This window comes from Bombina bombina, chromosome 1 (assembly GCF_027579735.1).
Source record: "Bombina bombina isolate aBomBom1 chromosome 1, aBomBom1.pri, whole genome shotgun sequence".
Taxonomy (NCBI): domain Eukaryota; kingdom Metazoa; phylum Chordata; class Amphibia; order Anura; family Bombinatoridae; genus Bombina; species Bombina bombina.
Window position 1 is genome coordinate 216,511,167 of NC_069499.1, and position 12,691 is coordinate 216,523,857.

At 41.1% G+C, this 12,691-nt stretch overlaps 1 protein-coding gene across 1 annotated transcript in view; it reads right to left on the bottom strand.

Moving 5' to 3' along the window:
* ZFYVE26 (zinc finger FYVE-type containing 26) overlaps nt 1-12,691 on the bottom strand; it is a gene marked incomplete at its 3' end in the record, with an annotated part of 634,764 nt that overhangs the window by 472,548 nt on the left and 149,525 nt on the right. The window contains 4 exon segments of the mRNA XM_053697844.1: nt 1,547-1,810; nt 1,925-2,117; nt 2,256-2,407; nt 3,454-3,501. Of these exon segments, the coding sequence (XP_053553819.1) occupies nt 1,547-1,810; nt 1,925-2,117; nt 2,256-2,407; nt 3,454-3,501 (657 nt within the window).

Here is a 12,691-nt window from a genome sequence, read left to right on the forward strand (position 1 = left end):
CAAAAAACGTTTAACATGAAAAATACCTATTAAAAGGTTTAATGTACTTTTACAGAGTAATTCCGGTGAAATACCATCCCCAGAATACTAAAGTGTAGAGTATACATACATGTTCATTATAACGGTATGGCAGGATCTTTTCATCAATTCCATTCAGAAAATAAAAACTGCTACATACCTCAATGCAGATTCAACTGCCCGCTGTCCCCTGATCTGAAGTTTTTACCTCCCTCAGATGGCCGAGAAACAGCAATATGATCTTAACTACTCCGGTTAAAATCATAAGAAAAACTCTGGTAGATTCTTCTTCAAACTCTGCCAGAGAGGTAATAACACGCTCCGGTGCTATTGTAAAATAACAAACTTTTGATTGAAGTTCTAAAAACTAAGTATAATCACCATAGTCCTCTCACACCTCCTATCTAGTCTTTGGGTGCAAGAGAATGACTGGGGGTGACGTAGAGGGGAAGAGCTATATAGCAACTCTGCTGGGTGAATCCTCTTGCACTTCCTGTAGGGGAGCAGATAATATCCCAGAAGTAATGATGACCCGTGGACTGATCACACATAACAGAAGAAAGGCCCTTTTAAGAGCTATTTGTAGTTTAGTATTAGATTAGGGGGTGTTTTTATTTTGGGGGGGATTTTTTTTATTTTTATACTGGTATTAGTTTAGGTGTAAATTTTTTATTTTGGATAGCTTTATTATTTTCTGTAATTTTACTTTTTTAAACATAGACTGCCCTCTGGGCAGGCTTATCGCCTAGTATAATATAATTATGTATGATGCTGTTAACCAAGTAATAAAAGCTCTATAGGATAGAGAATCTCACAGGGGAGAGTGAAATAAACAGGGGAGCACCTGACACAGATATCAAGTCTTTTTTAGCAGCAAATACAAATTAAGCTGACTTTTTTTTCACTAACGTTTTACTTGCATTTGCTTGCAATTTAGTAGATATTCCTTTTCTGTCAATTAAATAAGTGTATTGTGAATTTTAAGCAAACTTGCATACACCTGGAAAGATAAATCAGTGAGACTGCTGGTGTAAAATGCTTAGAGAATATCATGAGAATTGTGAGAGAGATTCACCCACCCACACCCAGGTATGTTACTGTAACATTGCAAACTTACCAGGTTCAGTGCTCTCTGTGCACAGAGCTCAGCTCCACCTCTCCTCTAATCACGCTCTTTCTGAGAAACTCGAGCCCTCTGACACCAAACACAGCTTAAGACAGCCACATTTAATAGAATCTGTGCTTGGTTTTCATAAAAACTTCTGTGTTCTTCTTGCACACTTTATTTTGTATACTCGAGCCTCTCTGACACTCAGAATTCTGCTTCATCAATCTGCCTGCTGCTCTCAGCAAGTTTGTCTCACAGTCTTACAAGCCATGCTACTCAACTAGCACTTCAGACTCGCTCTGAATTCCACCGAGTTCAACCTATACAGATCCTACATTATTTTATATTGCTGTCCCCTTAAAACATAGAATATGTCACTACTTATCTATACCACTAATTATAAATAGCAACAAAACCTACCCCAACTTTCCAAGCCAGTTAGCAGTCGCCTCTCTGCTGTTTCTAAAAGCTGTTTGCAGGTCTTCCAGAGATGAGCTTGGGTACATGCCAGATCAAACGCTACTATTGCTGATGGAAGAAGCTCCTCAACCACTTGCCTCCAAGGATCATTCTTTTCCAGATGAACACTTTTCATCCAGAAATCATCTTGCAGTGTAGATATTGGACCCTCAGCCGGAGCAAGTAGTCTGTCTGTCACATCAGAAATCGAATAGAACACCATGCCTTAAAGATAAGAAGAAATCCCAAAATGATTATGGAATGCTTTTAAGTAAAGCAACAGATTTCATAAGGTGTTGTAGCAACAGATTTCATAAGGTGTTGTAGTAACACACCCACCTGCTGCTGCAGCGTTTCCAATGGCTTTCAAAGTAGAGCGACTATTGCTCAACTTTCTGACCCTTGTATCTGAATTTTGGTTTTCAATCTTTTGTTCTACTCTGTTCAATTCTTGGACCACTTCTTGGTAGCGCTCCATGAAGATTAACTCTCCATAGCTTGGGGTAGACTGGAGGTTAAACATTAACGCCACCTGTGCAAAAGAAACCTATATTTTAGATTAATCTTTTCATTACAGGTGAAATTAAACTGGAGTAATTTATTAAATCAAAAGTAATATCACTATCAGCATTGTAATTAGTACAGAACAATCAAATATCTAACTACATACCTGATGAGCTTCCACATAGTTCCCTCTTAAGATACAAGAGATGAGCATAGATTCAGGTGAAGAAATCAACATTGGAATCAAATAATTTTGATGAGCAGATGGAATTTTGTAATCTAATTCACTCCGCATAGACAAATTACTTGCACTGCTTTCTGTAAAAACCACAACGCAGTTAATATTTAGAATTGATATATCAATATCACTTTTTAAAATAGCAACAACTGAGAAACAATTTCTAATACACATATATTGATCATCTGCTGGTCAGCAATGTTTTACTCTTTCAGGTTCTAATATTTCTAACTGAAATGCATTTCTGCTTTTAGCACATTTATCTTTCACTACTGAACATGGTTGTTTTTTTTTAAACAAAATATTTGTACAATACTATAGTAAAGTGTAGAATTAAACACTCAAAAAAGGTAGAGGTTTATGAGGTTTTATTTTTTTAAATGGATATTTAAAAACATTAATTTCCCACAAAATTGAGTTAAACATACATTTGCATACTGCAGTTTGCATGAGCTGGTCTGTGTATTAGGTTATACTATATAATTAAAGTGAAAGTAAAGGCAAAATTAAACTCATGGTTCAGATAACATGCATGCACTTTCAAATAACTTTCCAATTTACTTGTTTTAGAACATTTGCTTTGTTATCTTAGTATGCTTGGTTGAAAAGATATCTAGGTAGGCTAAGGAGCAGCAATACTCTACTGAGAGCTAGCTGCTGATTGGTGGCTGCACATATAAGCCTCTTATCATTGGCTCACCCAATGTGTTCAGCTTCCAGTAGTGTATTGTTGTTCCTTTAACAATGGATACCAAGAGAATGAAGCAAATGTGATAATAGAAGTAAAATTGAAACTGGTTTAAAATGCACGCTCTCACCAATTAAAGAAAAATGTTGGGTTTCATGTCCCTTTAATCTAAAAGCTACATCAATGCAATCTCATTTGCATTTGTCTTCTGATTTGTGAGACCAAACAAATAAGGAATACAAATTCCATTAGGCTTTCCAAGGGGTATATCCCTAAATTAAAATAAAAAAAATGCTTTTTTTTTTTTAGTTAAAAATGTTTGTACGCAGGTATTTTGTAATACTGCTTCTATAATCACAACATTTTTATACGTTTAACTAGATATGGAATCCGTCTTAAAAACACAGTTTGGATACCCTTCCCATCACTGTTCATTACCTGATGTGCTTAATTCACTGCTTGTGTTTTCCATCTGTTTCTTGAATCCTAAAGTATAAAATGATATAAACAAGGCTATATAATTTTTCAGTTATTTCCAAAAATATATTTATTTATTTATTTTTTTTATTAGGAACTACAAATATTCCTTCATAGGTAGTAATGATCCAAGATCTTACATTTAGCCTAGCAAATATATTATTGAAAGGGAAACGAGGAAACAGAAAGTTTGAACCTTACACACAACAGAAAAAACAGAATTTATGTTTACCTGATAAATTTCTTTCTCCAACGGTGTGTCCGGTCCACGGCGTCATCCTTACTTGTGGGATATTCTCTTCCCCAACAGGAAATGGCAAAGAGCCCAGCAAAGCTGGTCACATGATCCCTCCTAGGCTCCGCCTACCCCAGTCATTCGACCGACGTTAAGGAGGAATATTAGCATAGGAGAAACCATATGGTACCGTGGTGACTGTAGTTAAAGAAAATAAATTATCAGACCTGATTAAAAAAACCAGGGCGGGCCGTGGACCGGACACACCGTTGGAGAAAGAAATTTATCAGGTAAACATAAATTCTGTTTTCTCCAACATAGGTGTGTCCGGTCCACGGCGTCATCCTTACTTGTGGGAACCAATACCAAAGCTTTAGGACACGGATGAAGGGAGGGAGCAAATCAGGTCACCTAAATGGAAGGCACCACGGCTTGCAAAACCTTTCTCCCAAAAATAGCCTCAGAAGAAGCAAAAGTATCAAACTTGTAAAATTTGGTAAAAGTGTGCAGTGAAGACCAAGTCGCTGCCCTACATATCTGATCAACAGAAGCCTCGTTCTTGAAGGCCCATGTGGAAGCCACAGCCCTAGTGGAATGAGCTGTGATTCTTTCGGGAGACTGCCGTCCGGCAGTCTCGTAAGCCAATCTGATGATGCTTTTAATCCAAAAAGAGAGAGAGGTAGAAGTTGCTTTTTGACCTCTCCTTTTACCTGAATAAACAACAAACAAGGAAGATGTTTGTCTAAAATCCTTTGTAGCATCTAAATAGAATTTTAGAGCGCGAACAACATCCAAATTGTGCAACAAACGTTCCTTCTTTGAAACTGGTTTCGGACACAGAGAAGGCACGATAATCTCCTGGTTAATGTTTTTGTTAGAAACAACTTTCGGAAGAAAACCAGGTTTAGTACGTAAAACCACCTTATCTGCATGGAACACCAGATAAGGAGGGGAACACTGCAGAGCAGATAATTCTGAAACTCTTCTAGCAGAAGAAATTGCAACTAAAAACAAAACTTTCCAAGATAATAACTTAATATCAACGGAATGTAAGGGTTCAAACGGAACCCCCTGAAGAACTGAAAGAACTAAATTGAGACTCCAAGGAGGAGTCAAAGGTTTGTAAACAGGCTTAATTCTAACCAAAGCCTGAACAAAGGCTTGAACATCTGGCACAGCTGCCAGCTTTTTGTGAAGTAACACCGACAAGGCAGAAATCTGTCCCTTCAGGGAACTTGCCGATAATCCTTTTTCCAATCCTTCTTGAAGGAAGGATAGAATCCTAGGAATCTTAACCTTGTCCCAAGGGAATCCTTTAGATTCACACCAACAGATATATTTTTTCCAAATTTTGTGGTAAATCTTTCTAGTTACAGGCTTTCTGGCCTGAACAAGAGTATCGATAACAGAATCTGAGAAACCTCGCTTCGATAAAATCAAGCGTTCAATCTCCAGGCAGTCAGCTGGAGTGAAACCAGATTCGGATGTTCGAACGGACCCTGAACAAGAAGGTCTCGTCTCAAAGGTAGCTTCCAAGGTGGAGCCGATGACATATTCACCAGATCTGCATACCAAGTCCTGCGTGGCCACGCAGGAGCTATCAAGATCACCGACGCCCTCTCCTGATTGATCCTGGCTACCAGCCTGGGAATGAGAGGAAACGGCGGAAACACATAAGCTAGTTTGAAGGTCCAAGGTGCTACTAGTGCATCCACTAGAGCCGCCTTGGGATCCCTGGATCTGGACCCGTAACAGGGAACTTTGAAGTTCTGACGAGAGGCCATTAGATCCATGTCTGGAATGCCCCACAGCTGAGTGACTAGGGCAAAGATTTCCGGATGGAGTTCCCACTCCCCCGGATGCAATGTCTGACGACTCAGAAAATCCGCTTCCCAATTTTCCACTCCCGGGATGTGGATAGCAGACAGGTGGCAGGAGTGAGACTCCGCCCATAGAATAATCTTGGTCACTTCCTCCATCGCTAGGGAACTCCTTGTTCCCCCCTGATGGTTGATGTACGCAACAGTCGTCATGTTGTCTGATTGAAACCGTATGAACTTGGTCCTCGCTAGCTGAGGCCAAGCCTTGAGAGCATTGAATATCGCTCTCAGTTCCAGAATATTTATCGGTAGAAGAGATTCTTCCCGAGACCAAAGACCCTGAGCTTTCAGGGATCCCCAGACCGCGCCCCAGCCCGTCAGACTGGCGTCGGTCGTGACAATGACCCACTCTGGTCTGCGGAATGTCATCCCTTGTGACAGGTTGTCCAGGGACAGCCACCAACGGAGTGAGTCTCTGGTCCTCTGATTTACTTGTATCTTTGGAGACAAGTCTGTATAGTCCCCATTCCACTGACTGAGCATGCACAGTTGTAATGGTCTTAGATGAATGCGCGCAAAAGGAACTATGTCCATTGCCGCTACCATCAACCCGATCACTTCCATGCACTGAGCTACGGAAGGAAGAGGAACGGAATGAAGTATCCGACAAGAGTCCAGAAGCTTTGTTATTCTGGCCTCTGTTAGAAAAATCCTCATTTCTGAGGAGTCTATAATTGTTCCCAAGAAGGGAACCCTTGTTGACGGGGATAGAGAACTCTTTTCCACGTTCACTTTCCAGCCGTGAGATCTGAGAAAGGCCAGGACGATGTCCGTGTGAGCCTTTGCTCGAGGGAGGGACGACGCTTGAATCAGAATGTCGTCCAGGTAGGGTACTACTGCAATGCCCCTTGGTCTTAGCACCGCTAGAAGGGACCCTAGTACCTTTGTGAAAATCCTTGGAGCAGTGGCTAATCCGAAAGGAAGCGCCACGAACTGGTAATGTTTGTCCAGGAATGCAAACCTTAGGAACCGATGATGTTCCTTGTGGATAGGAATATGTAGATACGCATCCTTTAAATCCACCGTGGTCATGAATTGACCTTCCTGGATGGAAGGAAGGATAGTTCGAATGGTTTCCATCTTGAACGATGGGACCTTGAGAAATTTGTTTAAGATCTTGAGATCTAGGATTGGTCTGAACGTTCCCTCTTTTTTGGGAACTATGAACAGATTGGAGTAGAACCCCATCCCTTGTTCTCTTAATGGAACAGGATGAATCACTCCCATTTTTAACAGGTCTTCTACACAATGTAAGAACGCCTGTCTTTTTATGTGGTCTGAAGACAACTGAGACCTGTGGAACCTCCCCCTTGGGGGAAGTCCCTTGAATTCCAGAAGATAACCCTGGGAGACTATTTCTAGCGCCCAAGGATCCAGAACATCTCTTGCCCAAGCCTGAGCGAAGAGAGAGAGTCTGCCCCCCACCAGATCCGGTCCCGGATCGGGGGCCAATATTTCATGCTGTCTTGGTAACAGTGGCAGGTTTCTTGGCCTGCTTTCCCTTGTTCCAGCCTTGCATTGGTCTCCAAGCTGGCTTGGCCTGAGAAGTATTACCCTCTTGCTTAGAGGACGTAGCACCTTGGGCTGGTCCGTTTTTACGAAAGGGACGAAAATTAGGTCTATTTTTTGCCTTGAAAGGCCGATCCTGAGGAAGGGCGTGGCCCTTACCCCCAGTGATATCAGAGATAATCTCTTTCAAGTCAGGACCAAACAGCGTTTTCCCCTTGAAAGGAATGTTTAGTAGCTTGTTCTTGGAAGACGCATCAGCCGACCAAGATTTCAACCAAAGCGCTCTGCGCGCCACAATAGCAAACCCAGAATTCTTAGCCGCTAACTTAGCCAATTGCAAAGAGGCGTCTAGAGTGAAAGAATTAGCCAATTTGAGAGCATTGATTCTGTCCATAATCTCCTCATAAGGAGGAGAGTCACTATCGAGCACCTTAATCAGTTCATCAAACCAGAAATATGCGGCTGTAGTGACAGGGACAATGCATGAAATGGGTTGTAGAAGGTAACCCTGCTGAACAAACATCTTTTTAAGCAAACCTTCTAATTTTTTATCCATAGGATCTTTGAAAGCACAACTATCCTCTATGGGAATAGTGGTGCGTTTGTTTAAAGTAGAAACCGCTCCCTCAACCTTGGGGACTGACTGCCATAAGTCCTTTCTGGGGTCGACCATAGGAAACAATTTTTTAAATATGGGGGGAGGGACGAAAGGAATACCGGGCCTTTCCCATTCTTTATTAACAATGTCCGCCACCCGCTTGGGTATAGGAAAAGCTTCTGGGAGCCCCGGCACCTCTAGGAACTTGTCCATTTTACATAGTTTCTCTGGGATGACCAAATTTTCACAATCATCCAGAGTGGATAATACCTCCTTAAGCAAAATGCGGAGATGTTCCAATTTAAATTTAAATGTAATCACATCAGATTCAGCCTGCTGAGAAATGTTCCCTAAATCAGTAATTTCTCCCTCAGACAAAACCTCCCTGGCCCCCTCAGATTGGGTTAGGGGCCCTTCAGAGATATTAATATCAGCGTCGTCATGCTCTTCAGTAACTAAAACAGAGCAGCCACGCTTACGCTGACAAGGGTTCATTTTGGCTAAAATGTTTTTGACAGAATTATCCATTACAGCCGTTAATTGTTGCATAGTAAGGAGTATTGGCGCGCTAGATGTACTAGGGGCCTCCTGAGTGGGCAAGACTCGTGTAGACGAAGGAGGGAATGATGCAGTACCATGCTTACTCCCCTCACTTGAGGAATCATCTTGGGCATCATTGTCATTATCACATAAATCACATTTATTTAAATGAATAGGAATTCTGGCTTCCCCACATTCAGAACACAGTCTATCTGGTAGTTCAGACATGTTAAACAGGCATAAACTTGATAAGAAAGTACAAAAAACGTTTTAAAATAAAACCGTTACTGTCACTTTAAATTTTAAACTGAACACACTTTATTACTGCAATTGCGAAAAAACATGAAGGAATTGTTCAAAATTCACCAAATTTTCACCACAGTGTCTTAAAGCCTTGAAAATATTGCACACCAATTTTGGAAGCTTTAACCCTTAAAATAACGGAACCGGAGCCGTTTTAAGCTTTAACCCCTTTACAGTCCCTGGTATCTGCTTTGCTGAGACCCAACCAAACCCAAAGGGGAATACGATACCAAATGACGCCTTCAGAAGTCTTTTATAAGTATCAGAGCTCCTCTCACATGCGACTGCATGCCATGCCTCTCAAAAACAAGTGCGCAACACCGGCGCGAAAATGAGACTCTGCCTATGCTTTGGGAAAGCCCCTAAAGAATAAGGTGTCTAAAACAGTGCCTGCCGATATTATTATATCAAAATACCCAGAATAAATGATTCCTCAAGGCTAAATAAGTGTTAATAATCAATCGATTTAGCCCAAAAAAAAGTCTACAGTCTAAATAAGCCCTTGTGAAGCCCTTATTTACAATCGTAATAAACATGGCTTACCGGATCCCATAGGGAAAATGACAGCTTCCAGCATTACATCGTCTTGTTAGAATGTGTCATACCTCAAGCAGCAAGGGACTGCAAACTGTTCCCCCAACTGAAGTTAATTGCTCTCAACAGTCCTGTGTGGAACAGCCATGGATTTTAGTTACGGTTGCTAAAATCATTTTCCTCATACAAACAGAATTCTTCATCTCTTTTCTGTTTCTGAGTAAATAGTACGTACCAGCACTATTTGAAAATAACAAACTCTTGATTGAATAATGAAAAACTACAGTTAAACACTAAAAAACTCTAAGCCATCTCCGTGGAGATGTTGCCTGTACAACGGCAAAGAGAATGACTGGGGTAGGCGGAGCCTAGGAGGGATCATGTGACCAGCTTTGCTGGGCTCTTTGCCATTTCCTGTTGGGGAAGAGAATATCCCACAAGTAAGGATGACGCCGTGGACCGGACACACCTATGTTGGAGAAATCAAGCATCATGTAAAATTAAGTATTTCATTTGTAAACAGAAAGAGAAACGCTCTCTCAGGAATGACCAACAGCTCAATAGCTTGGTCTATGGCAATTTAGCAGCTGGGAGCAGCCTCTTTTAGCCCAGTTGTGCTTTTCATAGAGTAGAACTTGCCTGGAGTATGAGTATATCAGTCTGATCCTGCCTAACAAGGTCAGTCCAGCCCTGGAATACTAGGCAATTCCTCTCTAAACGAGGAACATGGCAACCACAAACAATTGTTTCAGACTTCAACTGTCACCGTGTCAAGTGTGTAGAAAGAAATGTATAAGGTTTTGTTTTCTCTTACAATCTGAAGTGACATAGTAGCCAGACTCTAATGGGGTTTGTAAGAAAGTTATCTATAAAAAAAAAGGGTAGTGTAGAGCAAACAGACACGAAGATAACAGGAAGGACAATTTGCCAGATCTAAAAGCTACATGTGAAGAAACAAATATCAGATGAAATCAAGTGTAAATATGAAAAGAAGATCAGGTCAATGTTTACACTGCTGCTCAAAGGCAACTTAGGATTTATTATACTAAATTCATGAAAAAGAAATAGCTCCTGGAGAATGTGCAACTAATGTCTTCCTTAAATAGGATCAGCAAGACAAAAATTACTTAGGGTCCGACTACCAAACAGTTTGTCACCAAAAACGGGAAAAAACAGGTTTGGCTTCATAGGGAAAGACGATGCAATTATCAAAGAAAATGGGCTGTCAATGTGCGTGGAGAGGTCTCTCCCATTAAAATAATGAGAGCTCTCTGCTATGAGAACGTTTGCAATGTAAAACGAGGTACACAGGAAGAACCCACATATATTTAACCCCTTAACGACCGAGGACGTGCAGGGTACGTCCTCAAAAAAAAGGCAGTTAATGCCTGAGAACGTACCCTGCACGTCCTCGGTTTGGAAAGCAGCTGGAAGCGATCCTGCTCGCTTCCAGCTGCTTTCCGGTTATTGCAGTGATGCCTCGATATGGAGGCATCCTGCAATAACTTTTTTAAGCCATCCGGTGCAGAGAGAGCCACTCTGTGGCCCTCTCTGCACCGGAGATCGGTGGTTCCCGGCGTTGGTGGGTGGGAGCCGGACCGGGAGGCGGGTGGCGGCCATCGATGGCCCTGGTTATGTGCAGGGGGGGCGGGATCGTGGGCGGGGATGAGCGGGGGCGCGCACGGGCGCGCGCGCGTGCACGGGAGGGCGGGGGCGGGCGCGTGCACGGGGAGGGAGCGGGTGGGAACCGCTACACTACAGAAAATGAGTTAGTAAAAATGTTTAAATGCCCTAATATTTTTTAAAAAAAAAAAAGATCAGCAAGGTGGTGGGGGTTTGTCTGTGTGGGGGGGAAGCTACACTACAGAAAAAAGACAAATAAATATAAAAAAAGCCCTTTTTTTTTGCAAACTGGGTACTGGCAGACAGCTGCCAGTACCCAAGATGGCCCCCAATGAGGCAGAGGGGATGGTCAGAGAGCGGTTTTGGGGGGGATCAGGGAGGTTGGGGGCTAAGGGGGGGATCCTACACCCTAGCATATGTAAATATGCTAAAAAAAAATTATTTATTTTTTAAAAAACCCTTTTATTTTAGTACTGGCAGACTTTCTGCCAGTACTTAAGATGGCGGGGACAATTGTGGGGTGGGGGAGGGAAGGGAGCTGTTTGGGAGGGATCAGGGGGTGGGATGTGTCAGGTGGGAGGCTGATCTCTACACTAAAGCTAAAATTAATCCTGCAAGCTCCCTACAAACTCCCTAATTAACCCCTTCACTGCTAGCCAGAATACACGTGTGAGGCGCAGCAGGATTTAGCGGCCTTCTAATTACCAGAAAGCAACGCCAAAGTCATATATGTCTGCTATTTCTGAACAAAGGGGATCCCAGACAAGTATTTACAACCATTTGTGCCATAATTGCACAAGCTGTTTGTAAATTATTTCAGTGAGAAACCTAAAATTGTGAAAAATTTAACTTTTTTTTCAATTTGATCGCATTTGGCGGTGAAATGGTGGCATGAAATATACCAAAATGTGCCTAGATCAATACTTGGGGTTGTCTACTATACTACACTAAAGCTAAAATTAACCCTACAAGCTCCCTAAAAGCTCCCTAATTAACCCCTTAACTGCTGGGCATAATACACTTGTGGTGCGCAGTGGCATTTAGCGGCCTTCTAATTACCAAAAAGCAACGCCAAAGCCATATATGTCTGCTATTTCTGAACAAAGGGGATCCCAGAGAAGAATTTACAACCATTTATGCCATAATTGCACAAGTTGTTTGTAAATAATTTCAGTGAGAAACCAAAAGTTTGTGAAAAAATTTGTGAAAAAGTGAACGATTTTTTGTATTTGATCGCATTTGGCGGTGAAATGGTGGTATGAAATATACCAAAATTGTCCTAGATCAATACTTTGGGATGTCTACTAAAAAAAAATATATACATGTCAAGGGATATTCAGGGATTCCTGAAAGATATTAGTGTTCTAATGTAACTAGCGCTAATTTTGGAAAAAAGTGGTTTGGAAATAGCAAAGTGCTACTTGTATTTATGGCCCTATAACTTGCACAAAAAGCAAAGAACATGTAAAAATTGGGTATTTCTAAACTCAGGACAAAATTTAGAAACTATTTAGCATGGGTGTTTTTTGGTGGTTGTAGATATGTAACAGATTTTGGGGGTCAAAGTTAGAAAAAGTGTGTTTTTTTCAATTTTTCCTCATATTTTATATTTTTTTTTATAGTAAATTATAAGATATGATGAAAATAATGGTATCTTTAGAAAGTCCATTTAGTGGCGAGAAAAACGGTATATAATATGTGTGGGTACAGTAAATGAGTAAGAGGAAAATTACAGCTAAACACAAACACCGCAAAAATGTAAAAATAGCCTTGGTCCCAAACGGACAGAAAATGGAAAAGTGCTCTGGTCACTAAGGGGTTAAACTTGAATTTTACACCTAATACAAATCAAAATACACTGTACCATAAATTTGCTGTTTTTTTTTGTATGCATAGGTTTTTCATTCAGAGTAATTAGATGTTTTGAGTATAAAAAAAAGTAAGATCTGTTGGGCAAAAAACGTTTAGATAATTATA